Genomic DNA, 22,293 nt, shown 5'->3' with positions numbered 1-22,293 from the left:
TGTTGTGTCTTAAGAATAAGTATTAACCATTCCTTTTTTATTTCATTAATCAGTTTATGTCAAGTCGTTTTCAAAATTACACGTGAGAAAGCCCGCGTAATCTTGTTGTATCATTTAATCCGCATTGAATCACTCACAGTCTGCCACAAGAGTGACAGAAAGAGAAAATGTAAACCGTCGCGCAGTAGACACACTGGCAGATTAGATTGACGGATAAGTGCCCAAAAGATGACAAAGAGAGTATTTCTTTGTGTATATGTTACGCCGAATGTGCGAAATTGAATATTACATGAAATGGGCAAAATTTTGCCTAAACCATGAAAAATGCAAGCCCGTTGCCTTATTCATGAATTAGATAAAATATCTGGAGAGTGAGTGAAATCGGCAGTAATTTTTCTGCCTACTTCATGTCTTGGACAAATTAGATAGTAGCGCTACGGTGGTATTTTTTGCAACTAAACTAAATGTATCAATTCTCATGCATTGGTCAAAATATACATTTATATTATCTATGGTCAAAATAGATGATCGCGCTCCGTGGTGTTTTTTGCAACTAAACAAATGTGTCAAATGAGATTGATTATAATAAAAACATATACCAATAAATAATATGATAACGGAAGAATTTTATTGAAAAGTATTTTCGCGATTTGATTCGTGCTTGGGTATCAATTGTGCAATGGTCGATTGAATGTTTGTGATAGTTTGTTGACACTTGATAGCTAACCTCAAAATGGACATTCAGTTGAATAATTTAATTCAGAATTACAAAACCTAACCTAACCTAACCTAACCTAATAATAATAATATTATATTATGTCCAATTATAACTAATAAAACCATCCGTATTAAATTTCCTTTTTCTTCTGTCATGTTGACAGTTCAAGAATTCCATACCGTGGCGAATTCATGTACTCAGCAGAAAAATTACCTAATTCATGAATAAGGCAGCAGCCTTGACTATTACATGAATTAGCCAAAATTTTGCCCATTTCATGTAATAGTCAATTTCGCACATTCGGTGTAGCATATATATATATATATATATATATATATATATATAATTTTACTGGCGTTTGCGTGAAGGAACTCCGTTATAATGGTTTTGAAACAAAAATAGATGGACCGTTCTGAAGATGGATGTATAGCTCGAAACAGCTGACAATGTAAATGAGTCAATTAAAGTAGAATTAACAAAAATAACTGCTTCAGAATCGTTATTACTCAATATGACTTAGTGTTGTTTTTTAATTTATAACACTTCGGTGTGTTTTTATTCAAATATAATACTTACGTTTGTTTAAGAGTAAATAATAACAAAGATCACTGCCATTTGATACTGAATAGAAGATCATAGCCTCTTTGAAATTGAAATTGGACGAAATGCCTGTTCTATAAAATAGTGTTCCAGTCGGATAGAACCATTTTCTCCTACACACAAAATACTTTCGTTGCCAGCATTCAAAACTGGTCTAACATACTTGTATGTTTTTTTTTAATTACATCGAGTTGACACGATGTAAGCAGACGTATTCTGTATTGTTTGGCACGAGTTTGACCTGTAACAGGTAGTGGGCGTGTATTACTTACCCTGCGACTGTGTACTGTTGATTGTAGATGAGACAGCTAATTTTATAACCGAAAATTAACATGTGGCTGGAGCCGCTTATCAAAAATTTATCCCCCTTCACGGAAGAGTAAAAGTTAATGCAATTAACCTCAATAATAATGACAACTGTGATGCAAGACGTGTTGTACATGCGTGCTATGTCATCTTGACTCACTGGCAGTGGCAAAACTATTAAATTTATACTATCATCCAATCCCAACAAAAACTAATATATACAAAGTTAGATGTAAACATGGATTCCTTGCATTGTTCTTCAGGAATTTAATTCAATCCAGCTAACGAGATAACTAAACGTATATTTAATATAGAAATGCAGATTAAGTCATATTATAAGGAATGTTAAAATGTTTTGTATTTATCTGTGCATATGTATATATCAAACGTATGCCGTTAATTACCACATTTAAATAACATGCTAATTATATCGAATGGTCACCTTAATCGTTCGGGCTGGGCGCGTCTTTAGCGTCCAGTGTATTAAGCCGGGCACTCATTAGCATTAATATCGACCCCAAATAATTAGTTCGTGTGCAGTTACCGTTACAGTACCTATTAGTGGGTCTATTCTATACTTATCGACTGCTAAAGTGATAAAGTGATAAATATTATCACAGTTAGGGTAGGTTTGTATCAAAGTATTAGCACTTATGTAACAATTACAATAAGAAGTTTGTAATTGTTGCAATGAATGCTATATTTTAACAGCACCTCTCTTGCTGCTAATGCTTAAGAATATTTTCATCCGACACCATAACAAAACGAATCGACGTGCAGTCACCTCGACTATCGCTCTCCGAATGGCAACGCGACCGTAATTTCGTTCCACATGCAGTTGAAAATTATTTGCCGTTTCACTTATGTACGCTCTTAAGCTATGTCATCATATTTGTTGGTTTATTAGTCGATAGCTATTTTGGTTGTTATGCCATTATCAAGTTTACAAAAATAACGTATTTTCTGTGATTGTAAGTTTTTAACTCACAGAACAAAACGAGATTTGTCCTATTTCCACTCTAGCAACTCAGGAATAAATACCTTACTATTTTGCATTTTTGAAAACCGAATTAAATTAATTAGATTTACTTTAAAAGAGGCTAATACATTTTTGAGATTCAAGCTGCAGATTTTTTTACTTGCAATGACGTAACGTATTCGTATGCAGGTCGTGTATTGCTTAGAAATGGCTCATTTTAAGCGGTGGAAAATAAAGGAAAGAATGAATAATACAACTTTTGCGAGTCTGAAAAAAAGATATTCTCACAATATGTCCTTACTCTAAACGTCATCAACATGGGTGTGATAAGTTCAAATTGCTTTTGACCATTTATGATTCGTCAAAAATAATTAATAATTTGATAATGAATTGATCTGGAAGGGTGGCATTTAAATTCCGATTAAGAATGGCGGATCGTCAATAAATTCATGCGAACATTTACACTAAAATGTCGCTTAACTATGTTATTATTTTTAATCCGTCGAGAATATGAGAGCAATTTTCTTCTGTCATAATAATATTATTATCAGTATATCACGAAACTTATTCCATTTTCAAAAAAGCTCGGTGTCAATACTTATACTTATAATGAACTGTCAAAGATAGATGAGAGGCGAGTTTCTTTTTTTAGAATATCGTAGATTTTTTATCAATTATTTGTTCATAACCTTTTACCTAAAAGATAATTTTATTTATTTAGCGGTACTCTGGTATTTCAAAGCTCATTAATTCGTAGGTACACTTATAATAAAGCAAAATATACTGACAGAGTTTGATAACTACTCAAAGTTAAACGAGCGACTATTGAGTTTTGGTTAGTCAGCGCTCAATCAAGTTACCTTGAACTTGATACAACATTTTTATTTTAGTATGTATCTGTTACTAATAATTACAAGAGATCATTTTTAGATTTTTTTTTTGTTGAAAAAATGACCTTTTTGGTGTGGTTATCAACGGGGCGCTGTATTCGCCATTGTGATGTTTTTATGACATCACATTGAGTGGTCGAGATACAATTATATTCCTGTCAGAAGCGTTCTAAAATATTTCATTATATATGTAGTTAGAGATAATCAAGACATTAAGACACATTCATTAATTATTGACGATTCTATTTTCAATAATTATGCAGCACTACCAGTCCAATTAATTAATTAATTATGTACGATATCTGCTGATTATCTTTCTTTCATTCTTGAAGATATTTTTGACATTGAACTACATCTTTGTATTCGGAAACGTATATCAACAACTTCTCTTTGCCAATTATTACCACTCAGACAAAAACCCTTTGAATAGACCTCCCTGAATAAAAACTTTTAAAATAAAATATCATTGGAATAATGGATACAAAAGTTTATTTGACACAGAAAACTATACATACAAATTTAAAATTATACAAACATCTAATATGGGTATTGTAGAGATAAAAAGGGAGAAAAAATAATGACTTACTAAAATGATATCGAAATCTTCATGAGAAAATGCTTCAAACTAAACCTAGCTAGAAAAAATATTTATGAATCAAGACACAAAAATTTACCTGTGCTACATAAACGTGTAGCAGAATTTAATAAGTAATATTTTCTTATTTAATTTAATCATGTTTAATTTAATCTAGGTACTGATAATTCAAATGTAAGAAGATGGCGTCCGGGCAGATTTTTTAAACTAGGAATTTTTATCGAGGGGTACTTGCTCTGTTACCGTTTAGACTGACCACTTAATGAAAGACTTCATAAAACTGTTTACCTATCACGAAATGATCAAATTTTCACTTATAATTTGAGTAAAGACTATACATAAAACATACATAATACATGATCATGTCTATATACTCGTAATACATATCACATATTATTTTAAACTGTAGAATACGTTGTATTTTTTTTGGTTAGTGTGCTATTTTGGATTCGTACATGCGAACCTTAAAGGACAAATCAAAGATCAATTTGTAATTTTTAGCAGTAAAACATTATTTTGAGTATTTATTATTCTGGTAATTTTCGACACACTTTTATATTTAGAAGTCCAGGCCTACAATTTTTGTCAGGCTGTAATTGACGTGCTTATTATTTATTTTACTCCCCCCATCCTGAACGGCAATACAATGGCAATACACCAAAATATTATGTGGTCTGCCTTCATACAATATTACCTACTGTACAGTTAATGAGCTGCGAGGGTCATAGACCTGTAATATCTTGAAGTTCTTAATACATCTTTCAAATTTAAACTATTGCCATGCAAAAACAATACAATTATTAAATTTTGATTTTGATTTTGGAATAGTGCATCTGAATTCATTTAAAATTGTAAAAAAAACGTCAATTACTTCTTATTAACAAAACAAACGAACACTGTTTTATCACGGAAAATTATAAATTACACAACAATTTCCATTATACTTCAATGATAAGAATATTGATTTATGATTTTGCTATTGGAAATCGTGTATTTGAGTAGGTATCGTTTTGTTTTACTATTTACTTAAAATAAACTAAGTATGTTATAATATATGGCCTTGCATTGAAAATATTATGTCGCCATGTTGATTATTGAAACTATGCAATATTTATTTTAAACTGTAGTATAAATATACAAATGAATCCTGTTACCTATCATATCCTAATAAGATTATATATGGGCCTCCACGGAGTGGAGGTTTGTATTAACAGATTTTTGTTTTTACAAGAAATGGATGTCAGCCACTTGCTCAACCTATTAGGTCCATACTTGGACTCCAAACACAATTTGAAAAACAATATGTGTATTTGCCAGATCCACGATTAGAACCTGGGACCCAGGATATTATAAGCTGACGCTTAAGCCACTCGGCCATCGTGGGCATCAACATTACAATAGGTATTATAATATTACGCCCACGGTGGCCGCGCGGCATAAGCGTTGGACTATAAAGCCGTGGGTCCCAGGTTCGAATCCTGGGTCTGGCAAGTACACATATTGTTTTTCAATTTAAGTGTGTCAGGGTATGGACCTAATAGGTTGAGCAAGTGGCTGACATCCATTTCTCGTAAAAAAACAAAATCTGTCAATACAAACCTCCACTCTGTGGAGGACCATATGATCCTGTCAGAATCGGACATGGTCGAAAAATAAATATAATATTAATCAGATTTCTTTTCTTTTACTCTCATTAGACTAGTGATTTCCAGCCAGAGTTCGCAAAGTGTAACAAGGGTTCTGTGAGAATTCGCAAGAGCTTGCATAAAAGTAGAACTTAACTCGATTTTACTACTTCCTTATAAATGTTTAACTTTACCTATTTTTAACCGTTAAGTATTTTTTAAATATAGCATGATTAGATATTGTGTAATAAACATTATTGAAGTTATAAGAATTATACTTGTGTCAGAATTGTTGTAGTAACTTGGAATGAATTCAATTTTGAATAAAGAAAATCGCCACCTACTACGCACTGTTTATTTTATTTCTGTTAATGTGCTTAAAATAAAATTATTAAACTAACGTTAAAGTGATCACGAAAATATATCGTTAATACGATATTGATTTATTATTATCATAATTTAAAAGATTATCTTTGAATTACTGCATTAAATAGCTACATGGAAATAATATAATATAAGTTCCCAGTAAGTAATGTATTTACATACAATTTGAGACTAAACATAGAAAGATTAAAGTTCCACAGATACAACTATGTTAACATATTATTCTCAGATAGCCAATACAGTGTGGTAGCTCTCCAAACCCCATCATCCACACACCCACTAGTAAGGGAGATTTTAACACTATCAACACAGCTTCGAATGATAGGAACAAACCCTAGATTCATCTGGATAAGAAGTCACACAGGGATAGCCAGAAACGAGAAAGCTGATAAATACGCTAAACAAGCCACAACAGATTAAAGACCATCAACCTACACTCACTTCCCTCGCTTAGTTACGCAAAACCAAAACTAAACGAAGACACAATAGAGCTATGGAACCACAGTTACACAACATCCGCCACAGGATCAATAACGCAGAAATTTATTCCAAACATAAACTCTGCCATCACTCTTGCCAGGAACATAAAAATATCACACGAACTCACACAGATACTACCATGCCACGGAGCGGTGCGAGCTTATCTAAAAAGATTTAATGTCACATCAATGCAACTAACGCACCCAACCACCTTGTACGAAAAAGCAAGGGCGTGGTTATTAATAATTTAAAAAAAAACATAGAAAGGGGTGGAATTTTTGAGTGTGTTTATGGTGAATATTTCGTATTCATACGATACTGCCTACTGTTTTACATGATTACTTTATCATTTACACTTTATTGTGTGACAGCCAGATAGGGGTTCCCCGAGATTTTACAAAATGTCTCACAAGTTACCAAAGACAAAAAAACGTTGGGACTTCACTGTACTAAGCCGTGAGGTCTGTTTTTCTAAGGTTTCCAGTTTTTATCTCTAACATCGTTAATAGTTCGATAACCTTATATATTTAATTAGAGATTATATACAAAGAGATTAAGCGGCTGCTATAAAGTTTACAATGCATCAGTGTAATGTAATATAGCGTACAATTTTCCCGGTTGCAATTTTTGATTTGGGTGCATATAAATTTTAATAGTATCAGAGCTAAACACTATTCAGATAATAATTAAAATAATAGTATAATTAATGTATATATATATATATATATATATATATATATATATATATTATACTTACTAATTTATCTATATTCATTATTTTTAGGTAGGTACCTACTTGATTGATTTTCTATGTTTAAATAATTTTAAGTGTGTACTCAAATGGTAATAAAAAATACCAGTGTTGCTACCTACATAGTTTCTACAGATGAATAAATTACGTTCGCGAAAAACACATTATGACAGCCATAAAGAAATGACTGTTCCAAATTTAAAAACTAATAATCAATCAGTGACATAAAAAAATAATCAAAGTGAACACAGCGACGGATAGTGTATCCCCGATATGGCGTCGTCGAAAACGAAGACGCCGCCATCTTCCGACGACGAGCAAAATGTGAAAGTGTCCTCGCCGCTGCAGCAGCGATTGTTCTTCCGGCCCGGGACAATCGAAGAAGAGGAGGCGAACGCCGGAGACGGACACGACAGCGCGAGGCCAGAGTCCCCGTTCCTTCCGCCCGGAGCGGGGCTGGGCATCGGTCTGCGGGAGTCCAGGCTGAGGATGAGCGCGCACAGCTTACACCGCAGTGCCACGGCAGGGAGTTCAGTTGGACACGGACTGTCGAGGCAGGATAGTTATAACAGGTGGATAGAGTATACCTAATCACGCTACTTGACTGTTTTTTACAGGTTGTCATTGATATGGTAATCTTGCACTTTTATTAGGCGCCAATAATAATTGAAAATTTTAAATAAATAAATAAGGCCCAAAGCGCAACGCTTATTATTTGGAAGAAAACGTGTTTACAAAAATATTACAAGCATTTATTATTAAGTACCTATCTACATAAAATGTAACATCGAAATAATATTTAATTAACCATTTTTTTATTCAATGAATAATTCACAAGATTTAAGAATGTAACATTCTAATTATTGAGCATACATAATTTTGAAAACACTTCTGAGAAAATAATAAAGTAAGAGACCCCGCAGGAATCGAACCTGCATATATCGGGTATCGCGCCTACGCATATAGACAACTATGCTAAAGGGGTCATACATAATTACACTAATGGTTTTTAATACTCAATGAACATTGGTTATAATATATTTTCTCAGTGTTTTAAAAATGATGTATGATATTGATTGGTATAAAATATTTGACAATGCCACTCTCATTATTATCTGTTATTTGATAGTTACAACTTCATACTAGTGACCACCTACTTGCCAACCTACTGTGAAATCATTCACAAGTTTATATACATATTACATACGATATGAATGTATTTATAATTTTTTACTTACCTACCCATTTTATTCTGTCTTTCCTTTGTACTCCGGTGGTTTTGATTAGGTATTTTTAAGTATTTTATTTAGATATGATCTGAACGCTATACGGCCATCAATTACCGTTACAACATCTTACGGCGAACTGCACACGTAAAAATTTCCGGACACGGTTGTGAGGATCCATGTTTATTATCATGCGTATGCATATTCGATTACCTACGCCAAGTGCACACTAGTTGAACACAATAATATCATGTTTCACACACAATATGAGGTTACTTTTGAAAACACTGTTCAGATATCGGTTTTATAATATAACTTGGTTTATATTTTTCAAAATGTATGATATTTGATTAACTATGATCTTTTCCAATAAAGTCTATATTTTTAACAGTCACATGCCGTACGTAATTCAAGAATACTTCCAGTACCTATCAAAACAAATGCAAATGCCATCAGCTGACTTGAAACAATAATATTAAAACGTGCATAACGAATCATATGTGAGTGGATTCACACGTAAGAATTTTGCTATAAGTATCACTTATGTATACTTTGTTCATTTTAACAGAGAAACATAATATACTTACTAGAATCTTTTTAAGCTACGCCGAAATGTTGGTCGATATTAGTACACTATTGATATATTATCGATATTGAATATTTATAATGAAATAGTTTTATTATTATTTAATTATTTTTCTTATTAATTCTTTATGGTATGACATGTTGATGTTATTATATTATATTATAACAAAAGTAAACTAAATTTAAACATTAGATTATATATTTCAGAGTTAACAAGATATGTTTAAGTTCTTAAAACCTTACGGAATGATGTTGTATTTCGTGGTTTAGGGATCCCCGTTATTGGTACGAGTACGAGAGCTACAGCGAAAGATCGCCCTGATTGAGGCCGAACTTTGTTAAGGGTTGACATGATAATAAGAATGATGATGCTATTCACGTGGATTGTTAATATTTCCGTTTAGAAATGGGCATCTTCAGATTTTTATCAGTAGATCTTTGTATTCAAGTCAATCTGAATTTTCTGAACTGTGTATACTTCCATAATGAATAAATAAGATGGTTCTTGTAGTCCGGTGATTAATGCGATGGCATTACAATCTGGGGCTCCGAGTTTGATTATCAGTGAAGTCACAAGATATGTATGTGATTTCTTAAGGTCTATATTGTGTTTGGTTTCACTTATATTACTAACTACGTCTTTGTATTCAAGACTGTCTCAAGCGTGTACACTTCCATAATGAATAAATAAGGGCCCCCTCATAGTTCAGTGCGTAAAGCAGTGGCCTTTCATCCGGGGACTCCGGGTTCGATCCCGGTGAGGTCACAGGATACTTATATGATTTCCTAAAGTTTGGATGTTTGTGAATGTTACACTTCTATTACTAACTACACTACTCTATTTCACTATAATAGTACCTAACAATAATTGTTGTTAAGCGTTATGACCTGTTGGAGTGTTAAAAAAATGATGATTATTTTTTGCAACCCGGGATTCGCCCTTCAAAATATTTATGCATTATTTATAATATGATGTTAGAAGAAAACATCGTAACACTAAAGTAACATATTATTATGCAATATTATATAATGAACATTTATGATGTAAATAATATGTAGTTATCGTTTTCATTTATTCGAAAATGAATCCCATTTTTTACATGTAGTGTGATAAACCTTTTGTAAAACCTCTGAAAATTTGATAACCAAACCAAAAGCGTGAACAATAAACGCTTGTAATCAGAATATGTCAATATTATTTTGACTGTATTATGATATTTGCATTCAGTACACATGATTATTGTGTTTTACGCTAGTGCTTCTCAACCATTTTCTGGTCACGAAACTCAATTTAAATTATAAATTTTTGCAACAAACCTAACGTCCGAACAATATTTACATAAGTGATATGCTTTTTCAAACTCATATTTTATTACGTAGTTCATAAAAAATAGCCACATACAATAAAATAAATGCAATAAAAACCCTTTATTTACAAACTTCACATGTCAACAGGCATTCTTTCATAATAGTCAATAATGCTATGTTGCCAATTTATGCTTTTGTCATTATTCATATGTTTTCTTTGAATGTGTATTTGGGTTCACGTCACTTACGTCTTAATATTATATTGAATATGTAGTTAAGCCATTTTTTGCAAAATAAGTCAGTTAAGAAACAAATACAATGAGCCAATCAAGAGCCAATGAATATAATATATTGCTGTAATTACAATGAGTCCATACATAACGTTTATTAATATAATGTTAATTCACTCTTCCTTTCCCCACACATACTGCATCACTTCAAAATATAGTTCATCACTTATAAGATTCGATATTTAAATTGCATAAAGTTTTTGCGGGGTATCTTCAAATTGATTATAAACAGTAAAATATGAACCGACTATGATTATTATTTAACACACATGTGTTAAACTGAACCCGCGTTTCAAATGTAAATCTGTGTGGCCGTTATGGTTCATAAATAAAAACGATTAATATATTTTATGCTCGTTTGTGTAAAATCACCGGTGCATTGAAAATAAATTAATACACGTCCATGTGGATATCTGAAACATGGTGATTTTTCTGAAATATCTATGGTTAGCCTTTCACTGATTTCTTTGTTACAAAATGAAAGTTGTAAACGAGTAACATGTGAATTTTTACCACGTTTTTCTTAGCTCGTATTCTTGTTTGTCCGGTGGTTGTTTATCCAGTACAAATCTTGCAATCGATTTTTAACTAACTTCCCGACTAGCTAGACATTTGAAACTTTTAGCATATATCAGAACACGATGCCAATGCATTCTTTTAAAACTTTTAGCCATCTTTAAGTAGAATTGAATTCATTTTCAGTTAATTCTGTTTTGTTTTAAAAGTTATTTTGGAAGAAATCCGTAATCCAATCCACTATTATTGGTTGCTAAGGAGTGGTCCTAGCAACAAAATTATTAATATATACGTGCGTTACTATGGAAATCAAAATGACATTTCAGAATTCTAAATTTGTTTGTTTGTTGCAAAATAGCAAAAAATGATTTGTTGACAAATGCCTTATTTGTCCTAAATTATTAATACATAGAATTGTCAAGTTTATATGATTCAACAGAAAATTTAAAAACGTGGTATATAAAAAGTTATTTTTATCTTGTAATTATTAATATTTGAATTAAGATTTTTTGAACCTTTTAAAGGTGTGTGTGTGTGTATTAAAACTAAAATAAATATAATATTATGTTTCGTATAGCTATACTAAAATATGTCTATATATTTCAATGACAATATCAACGGATTCTAATTATCAATACAAATAATTCAGTGGTTATTTTTCAAAACTGGATATGTCCACTATTCACTCCTCAGAGATAAATGAACTTTTCAAATAAAAACACAGAGCGAAAACACGCACGCGGCAAAAACCAAACTGTCAGATTGTATGACAACATACTTGGTCACGTAACTCAATACAATCTCGCCATTAGCTGAAAGTGACATATTGTCTCATTTCGGATGTCAACAACGTTGGACGTGTCCCTATTTGAATGTCAACCTACTTTTTGAAACCTCTTTTCAATGCGAAATTGGTGTTTGGTGGCTATTTTTGAAAGTCAACAAAGTGTGTATGAGGTTATAGAGTGATATTCCGATAATAACTCATTTTCGGCATATATGGGACATGTCCAGTTTTGAAAGTTAACCACTGAATTGTAAGCTGTTATGTTAAAACTGAATATAATATGTTTTCATCTAAAATCGTCTTTTTCGATTATTCAAAATCGATATTTTGATCACCGTGTTCAAACGATTAGCTCTACATAACATGTATGTATATATTATAATCATATACCTATATGACTTTAATATACGCACTCGAATACCTGTTATCAGGGTGTTACGATTCATGAACTACAAGAGTAATAGGCATTAACATAATAATATATTATGTATTATGGTCGCTATCAATTGGCCGCGTGGGACCAAGGATCCTAGTACACCGGCTGCTTATAGAGATGATGATTGAAATCATCGAAGAATATACACAAGTGATTGGCATAGAGACATGCTTTGCACCTAGATCACCCTAAGCAGTCAAATTCTTTGTAATATACCTACAGTGATTGCTTTGTTTTCCCAAAATACATAATAAGCCTAAACCCCCAACACTGCAAACTTACCCGATATTCGTATAACATACATAAGTAGAGATTAAATCCTTCTCATTTATGCTAATGCGAAGAAATTCAAACCACTGCTACCTGCGCTCTATGTGCCTTACCTTTGGCCCCACACTCTGAGCCGGCCCCCTAGGCCAGGATCTTATCACTAAGATTAAAGGCAGTATGGCGATCTGCAGTAACGATTTCAAAATGGTGTTCGATTAAGAGTATTTAGTAAATTTTTTTAGTGATTTTTGGTATTTTTTAATACATCCATTTGAATTATTGAATTGTCAAGTATCGACACACTTCAAAAATTGCATCGCATAACTACATGTTTTAAAACCATAACCAACATTAACATTTGAAACAAATTAGCGTCGCAGGTGACTTTTTTACTATTATGATCATTTTTTGTGATCTGTAACTTATCTGGCTGACCCACCACGCCGGGCCCCTTCTGAGCCCGGCCCACCAGGCTAGAGCCCTATCAGACACCCCCCCACAAGAGGGGGCCACGGGGAACTATCTGTCCATTGTGTCCTAAGTGCGCTGTGCATTGATTGCGGCTTTACTGGTGCCTGTATAGTGCTAATGTCTTGACTATGTTATTTTGTATTATCATGACTGTGCGTTTGTTTGAATAGCTCTATGCTGTCATTAACACCCTGCCGCTATACGAGTGAACGAATTGCGTACACGATTAATAATATTAATAGCATACTACTGCGTTTTGGGTATGCACCATTTCAAATACATAATATTATAGCACATTGTGAAAACGTGATACGTATTGTAATAAAAAAAATATATATACCTCCCTACCACAATGCTTTTTTAACAAATGAATTTAAAAAATAAGATTAAGTGTCAGATAAAGTGTTTTAAAGATAGTGTGTATAAAAAATCACTGTCAATATCCCAATAATTTTTGAGTTAGTCTTTGCAAAGTCTTACCTAATCTAACTAAATAACACTTGATTATTTTATAGGCGTCGTTATCACATTATTCGTTTTTTAACTATTTCTTTATAAACTCTCTTATCAATATTGTAAAAATATGCTTACTGATAAGCGGTATTGTAAGGCCACACATTTACATTTTTACTTTAAAAAAAACTATGACGAACCTATTAGAAGCAAATCCAACAAAAATTCTAAAAACAATCGAAATTAGTAATTAGTTCTATACTATAAATTAAAATTTTGAAGAAACTATAATTTTGACCATATGGGAACATAATTTAAAAATAGGTTGCGTTGCAAATGTCACTGACTCCTGGAATATTGGTTACAAAGTGAATAAGTTGAACGCAAAGCCAGCAATCTGAACTATCTATTAAAATAGTCATTTAAAAAATGGTCAAATCAATGAATAAACAAGTTTGATATTTCCATCCAAGAAGCTTAGTTAGTAAACACATTATTGATAAAAGTTTTTGTCTCGTTTCCCGAAAAAAATAATGAAGTGGAGCTTTGTTAACGTTGCTTCTAATAGTTTCAAATATCATCACCCGGAATTGATCCATTCTTGTCGGTCTATTCTATACCAAGAGCGGGTTAATTGTTGCAATAAGTTAACCGCCTAAACTGTCAAAAAGTGCTATGTTTTAACAGCCCCCCTCTTGGCTGTGGTAACTTTTAGAGCGAGATAGACTATTTTGACAGTTAAGACGGCTAACTTATTATAACAATTATTCAATACATAAATATAATAAACTGCCATCGATAGCTGCCTTGTGTATAGAATAGACACATTGGTTGTATTTATGCGTATCTTGTTTCCTTGCTCTCTAGGCTTATCATTAATCAATTCCTCTAACCAGCGGCAGCAGGTGACTTTTGGGTACCACTATAATATGACAGTTTTTATCCAGAGATTAAACATTCCCTGTATCCTGATCAGACCTGCTGCTTAGAGGTTAATCGATATAAGCTTTAAGGGATTTGTAAAAAACCTACGTCATGCAAGGAATGGGAGAATTTCGATTGCTTTTTGGGTCCACTGTCTTTGACTCTTGGTAACTCTAATGATATAATAGACAATAGACGCTTAATCTAACAAAGAATTACGGATTCTACATAGAATGAGTCCACGCATTCTGTTTTAGGAATTTTGAAATTGTTCGATTTTCGAATCAAACGATTGTATGTGTGATTATATTAGATATTTTTTTATTATTTGATTCTTCTATTGGTAGCTCCAAAATCAAAATGGTGGCTCATGTTCTGCTTGAAATTTTGTTCCAATGTGTACATTCGTACGAATTTCTCGGTGTTTTTCGTGAATTATAAAAATAATAGTTGCTTTAGGATGCCTACATAAAATGTCGAGGAAGTATCAGCAGATGCTAAAATTTATATTCAAATGTATGTTTTGATACGGCAATATGTGATATGCATGAAATGTTAAATTAAAGTTGAATTTAAATACACGATCCAATCCTATGAATTTAAAAACTTTTTCAAGGTTACTTTAATTTTTTGTTTACACCTTATTTTTGGAAATATCTGCACAGTGCGCATATAATTATGTACCTATGTAATTAATTAATTGGACGAATCTGAAATTATAGTACCTAAAATATAGTATAAGCCATGTGAAGTCATCTTCAAATTAACCAAATCATTTATAGCTATCATAATCAATAGACCAAAGATCTCTTTTTTGCTTAAATTTCATACAATTAGACTCCATATCTATAAAAGAAGATTTATTTCAACGACTCTTAATCTAACCTTAAGTTCATTCCACTCGGTCTGCAATAGAGAGCACTTTCATGAAATACTCTGATAAAGCCAAGAACCTAAGTTATAACCTAATGTTAAATAATTAATATAAATAATTACAAGATAAAAAGAACTTTTTATATACAACGTTTTTAAATTTTCTGTTGAACCATATAAACTTGACTTCATGTCTTATTGATTTCTATAGTAACGCACGTTTTTATTAATAATTTAGTTGCTACGACCCCAGGCCCCTAGCAACCGATAATGGTGTCGAAACAACTTTTCATACAAAACAGAATTAACTGAAAATGAATTTAATTCTACTTAAATATGTCTAAAAGTATTAAAAAATTGCATTGGCATCGTGTTCTGATATATTCTAAAAGTTTCAAATGTCTAGCTAGTCAGTAAGTTAGTTAAAAATCGATTGCAAGATTTGTACCGGACAAATAACCACCGAACAAATAAGAATATTAGCTAAGAAAAACGTTGTAAAATATTGCTGAGGTAATTTAAAGGATTTTTTCCTTCCAAATTATGTATTTACAATCCATTTTTGCACTAAAGTGCGGCACAAGATTTACTACGTTTGTAGTGTAATTGATTGGTCCAGTAGGGCTACGTCTCAGGGCACGTGGGGATACCTTAAATATTTGTCCATTTCAGGAGTTTGCCTACACAACGCGTTTGTTTAAAAACCGTATGAATTTCTCACTAGATTCTATCTCGTAACTTGCCGATCATAATGACAACGCGCTAGTCTTCTCCGCTATGGTCAGTTTAATGGATTGTCCGGAAATATTCAATTTCCGTTGAGTTATTTCAGATACTAATTACATCATTTTCAGGGTGAAACAGTTTAGTAAAATAAATTCCAATTAACATTGAGTGCATTTTACACACTTATGTCTAAATTATTTGTTTTGATTTATGATACATATATACAATGTTTATCAGTATGTAGGTATATTTCTTATCATATCACGTCTTATATGCATAGGTGTCTATTTATAGGTATACGTGCGAGTTAAAAAATGTTTCAAAATAAATTTCTTATCAATGCTGACATTTCCACTCCATCTTCAGTCAGTATAAAACATTCAGCACGGATGTCGGATGTTTTCTCCACTCGACGCGACTCAACTAGATCAATTTGAGCGTTTCAAAATCAGTCCGCTGTGGTTATATCATGGCAAAAATAATTGAAAAGTACACAGTGTCGTGATTGCGCTGCGCGGTGAATAATAATAATTTATTTTAATGGCAACCCCATGGCCGTTCTCGCGACGCGTGACATTTTTGTTTTTCGGGAAAAACATTTCGCTGTTTGTGCAGTGAATTAGTGCCGTCCATTCTAATTGGCGATTGATTTCTTGTGAACACAATGTGACCGTGTTGACAGCAATGTTGCCATATTTTCAAAGTGGGATTATAGTACAGAGCCTCCAAAAATATAGTATTTCGGGGGAAAAATATAGTACTCGTTGAATGACCAATACTTATCTTCCTTTATCAAAAAATTCCGTTTTTCATCTCGTTTTTTTTCAAAATTCAAATGACAGGTAATTAACGTCCCGATTTTTCAAAATTATAGTATTTTGGGCGTACTATACCTGTTTTATATCGTACATAGTACGCAGACGACAATTATAGTACAAATACTATAATTATAGTACGGTTGGCAGCACTGGTTGACAGCGCCACGCGTCACGTGATCGGCGATTATTTTTACTACTCCTCCGCGAGATGACAATAATATCTCGTTATAATAATATTGTCTCTGACCCTTTCAAATCGCGAACAAATAATAAACAAACCTTATGTGAATTTGTTAGTCATACATACATTATTACACGTCTACCTTTGGATATTATCAGCAACTGCAAGAATAAATAAACTTATTTACACGACATTCAACGGCTCACTTGAACTATTTTAGTGATTTAAGTATCATTCCGTTAACTAATTAATAATGATATTGCCTTGACAAAGGCTAAATTGTTTATAAAGTTGTGAATATTATTCTAGCTGTTTCAAAAATATAGTCTCGGATATCGGATGAACCATATTTATCCCATAATAGGTAATATAATCGTTGGATATAGCGAAATAGGAAAACTAAAAAAGTTTTAAATTAAGAAGGATCGAACATATAGTAATTTTATTATTTTGTCTATGAATATCACTAATATTAATAAAATTAACACTGAAATGTGTGATGAAATTAGTGATTAGAGGTTTATTGGGAATAAAATAATATCGGTTACGCTCTTCTAATAATATAACTCACCTAATTATTGTGTACTTAGAGTACACTACTTAAAAAAATGTTATTAAATTTATTTCGCTTGCTTCAAATTTTAACTTGAAAATAAAACACATTTAAATTATTTTTCACAAACCTTTTCACATTAATGTTTGCAATCTGTATAGACTAAATTATCTATAAAATAAACTATTTTTTTTATATAAAATATATTTAAAACTACTTTACCATGTTCGATCCTTAAATGATCATATGGGCCTCCACAGAGTGGAGGTTGTATTCACAGATTTGTTTTTCGAGAAATTGATGTTAGCCACTTGGTTAACCTATTAGACCCATACTCTAAACACAAATTAAAAAACAATATTTATATTTACCAGACTCAGAATTTGAACCTGGGACCCACAACATTATAAGCCGACGCTTAAGCAATACCAAATAGGTTGAACGAATGGCTAACTACCATTTCTTGTAACTAGTATGTTAACATAACTCTAATACGTAGGGGTTTATATGCTCTTATGGTAATTACATACATTTTTTAATATCTTATTGATTGATTAATGGTACCTACCTATATTATATCACAATAGAAGGGAATAAGGTAAAATTATTTTTGCGTTTTCTTCTCCTAAACTTTTTTATATCGCAATAGAAGGGAACAAGGTAAAATTATTTTTGCGTTTGCTTCTGCTAAACTTTTTTACCTGGCGGCTGATTGAGGAAAGAGAATTTGATTTGTGGCACATCAAATAAAAATCTACCAAGAATTGAATACATTTATAAAAAAATCTTAGTATAGATAACAATAAAATAATATTGTTTTATTAACATATGTATAGCCGGTATAGATAATTATTATTATTTTATAAGTGGAAAGGATGCAACTGAATTTGAGAAAGAATTGTGCCAAACTTCTCTCAATATTAAAAAAATGGCTTACACCCGGGAAGATGACTTATGATTTTGCCCAGCTTTGATGATACGCAGATACGCGAGGATGACAATCATAAATAAATAGAATACTACTGAAAGTTTCACAAGCTTCTTTCGCGACACGCATTTTGGCAGACACTGGTTTAGTCAGTTAGTATGTAGGTATGGTTCGTAAAATACCATACTGCAAATAATTTGATTCAATCGGACATTGTAATACAATATACTGTAAATGCTGTGGATATTGCACGTGCTACGCCGTAGCCATGTCCTCTACGGAATTGTAGTTCGATTTATAAATAAATTAACAAACGTCGAATACAAACTTTTGAAATTGACAATACTATTATTAATATATAAAATGTTTTACTCATGATCTCCGACGCAAAATATACGTAGAATAACTATAGACGCGCAGCCCGCGCAGCCCGCGCAGCCCGCGCCCCTCCCCAATTACTTACGCGCGCCGATTATTTTAATTTTACGTCCAGTAGCCTACATTCTGTGCGGCGTATTGTTCGTCTGTTATTTAGGCCCAGCGGCCCGTCCGACTTGGTTGCTACTAAGGCCAATTATCTTGCTTTAAAAAAAATTTGCGGCGTCTTATTGCGGGCGTGAAGATCTCTTCACATAATTTTTGCTGTCCGTATGATTAGCTTCGTTTTCCTTGCTGTATACACAACGTAACTTCATTTTCTTTGCGTAATTTCCATGTGCTTTTCTCTTTCTAGCACTTTGGATTAAAATAAACTCATTAAACTCAGTCAGAGCTCACTTTGAGCGTAGCAACCTAAGTCTTGGGCATCTTCTCCTAGGACACTCCCAATCCAATTGTTTCAGATGCTTCATATCACCAATTGTATGGTCCCGCGATATGCTCGATTAAGACCAAGTGTGGTGCGGGAAGGGTTTCGGTGGAGGGCGCTTAACTTCAATGTTCGTCTGTTATTATTACTTCTTTAGTTTTATTATTGTAATTACATAATTTTCAGAAAAGTAAAACTGTTTGAATTTCTTGGATTCGGTTACTTTGACAAATAAAATTTTGTTCGAATTTGGACAACCAGCATTCAGAGAATCAGAAGACAAAGCATGTTCCACGTTTAATCAATTTAGCCATTATGGTTTATGTAACAACTATCTGAGGGGGCCAGGGGGGCAGAGCCCCCCCGTGAGGCGCGAAGCGTCGAATTTTTTTTTCATACACTTTACATTCTGTCACGCTCCAGCATCGGAGTATTATAGTTAGCATTGAAAACCTAGTTTTAGACAAAAAGTAGTGTATGAGGATAAACAACTCAATACGTGTCAGCATATTGATCGGCGATATTAAATAACTCACCGCAATTACAAATTCCTTAATATCCATTTCCCGTAATGTCCAATTATGGCAAACTTAGTAAATAGCTTACTGCAATTATTATAATTTCCGCAATATCCGTTTTTCCACAAAGTCAGCCATATCAAATGACGTAAACTCCATATAGAGTAGCTGACTCAATTATAATAATTATTTCCTAAATATTCTTTTCAAGATATTATTTTGATTGTGAGTACGTCAATAAATAGCGGATCATAGTTCATTGGACAGGTCACTCGAATATAAATTCCCGGTCTGTTAATATCTCAGTCTCTGTATTGCTCTCGAGACTCGGACCTCGGAACAGTATCATAAGTATTGTAACATAACTACTGTAACATACTCTTGTACCTACTGTTTACGCTGCAAATAAAACTCGCTCAACAATCCATCGGAGCAACCACCAAATCTCGACTTCTTCATCCACAATACCATCACACCCACAAGTGTAATCATATCAGATTTTGACTCCGTGCATACTGGCTACTGAGCTACGATAAAGAAAGACCAGTACTTTTATAATACTTTCTTGACATTTTGTTGAGATTGCACAGAATTAATCGTATCCTTCGCTGCCCCCAAGAATCGATCATCTGATTGAATTGGATAAAGTAGTTCTTTAACTTATACAGTGCTGACGACACGGCTGCCGTGTCGGCATTAGAAGGCCATTCGATATAACATGTTATTTAAATGTGGTAATTAAATATTAATTAAAAGGTCCGCAGTCAATGAGTTTTAACAAGAATACTATTGCTAGACTGCGAAATCTTAAAAGTGAGACCTGGCGGCGGCGCTCGTCTTGTATCTTGTCTATGGTTTTCGATTTCGAAGTATTGTAAGTGCTGAAACGCGAGAGGAAGGGATAGGAGCGGAATGCAGAAACATTTGTCATAACTAAAATTTCCTTAGCAGAAAACACTATGCACAAACATTGTCCTTAGTTAAGATCATTTCTATTGAAAATAATACCATATTTAAAAATTCCCTTTCTTATAGTTTAGGTAAATTATTTTATAATTGTTAAACGATGACAAAAATATGACAACTGCATTTTATAAATGCAATAACTATAAATACATATTAATATTTAATTATAATACTCTTATGTTTCCGTTATAAGTCATTATACGTGATTCCACAGGCACCACAAGATATTTTTTTAACATGGTAAAACTAGCGTCAAGTGTCATTCTATCATCTGGCATCTTGTATTTCTGCGGGCTGGCGTATAAAAGTAAAATAATATTCTGCAAGTACATGCCAAACGAATCAACACTATCAATATCCATATTGAGACACATTGTTAAATTAATTTGATTGTATGGACTGTTTTATAGACATGCGAATTTATTTTGACAGCAGCTGTCATTGGTAAATGGTAATACAGAAGGGGGCGTGTTCATAACAAAAGTAGTTTATGGTTAAGGATTCCTTAACTCTATACTCAGTATAGTCTATAGTTAAGTCATGGTTTTCGGCAACTTATCCTTAGGATCGAAATATTGGATTCTGCATAGGGCTCCTTCTCCAAGCCGCCACCTAACACCGTAAAGATTTCGCACTATATCATCATCATTTTTATCAATTAATTATATTCTGAAATCTCACATCTACATTAATTTGCGGATGTTGGACAATTATTATCTTTCGCCACTGGAAAGGATGAAAAGAAAACATGAATTATATTTTCTTGCAGTAAATAGTAGGTGGGTAAAACGTCAAGCTATCAACTATTTGTTCAAACAATTATTAATTTATTTATATCTCTGTATAAGAATGTATTTTACCTGTGTTGCCATATATGTTGATGTTTAAACTTTTGGTTATATCCAGTGACGCGTAGGCAAATATTTTTAGCGCATTATCGCTTATGAGTTGTTGCCAAAATTTACGTGATAAATTATTTAAAAGTGTTTATCATATTATTAACACATCGTTATTGACGCCATCTAATTATTGGATTGGGTACTGGGGTGGATTAGAAAGCTATTTAAAACGTGCATCATCATCAGCTTGGATCGACCCAGTGCTTTAAGAAGGCTTCGCCATATTCCCTCCATCTAGTTCACAGGTTCTCAAACTTATTTCGACCACCGCCCACTTTGAAATTTAAAAAAAAATCTCGTGCTCCCCATATTTTTTAACTTACCTTTTGACCTTTTGACAGATCAAAACGCCATTTTGGTCAACTTTCGGAGATGCCAGATTCATGAAATAAAAAGCGGGAACGAGACTAGCGCATGCGCAAGCGACTC

General features: G+C 32.9%; 1 protein-coding gene across 10 annotated transcripts in view; it reads left to right on the top strand.

Moving 5' to 3' along the window:
• LOC147070245 (ATP-sensitive inward rectifier potassium channel 12-like) overlaps window positions 1-22,293 on the top strand; it is an 88,872-nt gene that overhangs the window by 28,581 nt on the left and 37,998 nt on the right. For 3 of the 10 annotated variants that reach the window (XM_085949743.1, XM_085949750.1, XM_085949746.1), the window contains exon 1: window positions 16,558-16,710. The exons of 2 other annotated variants lie outside the window; for them this stretch is intronic. Coding sequence is in view for 2 of the 8 variants with exons in the window: in XM_085949741.1 (XP_085805867.1) it covers window positions 7,602-7,900 (299 nt within the window). In the remaining 6 variants the exon portion in view is untranslated. Of the gene's footprint in view, window positions 1-7,569; window positions 7,901-16,557; window positions 17,036-22,293 lie in introns of those variants that run through there. 5 more of the 10 variants (XM_085949741.1, XM_085949742.1, XM_085949748.1 and 2 more) reach the window with 4 other exon arrangements.

This window comes from Rhyacophila brunnea, unplaced genomic scaffold, assembly GCF_057557595.1.
Source record: "Rhyacophila brunnea isolate RB1 unplaced genomic scaffold, BYU_Rbru_1.0 scaffold_22, whole genome shotgun sequence".
Classification (NCBI taxonomy): domain Eukaryota; kingdom Metazoa; phylum Arthropoda; class Insecta; order Trichoptera; family Rhyacophilidae; genus Rhyacophila; species Rhyacophila brunnea.
The sequence above is the reverse complement of the archived record's forward strand: the minus strand, read 5'-3'. Positions and strand labels throughout refer to the sequence as shown.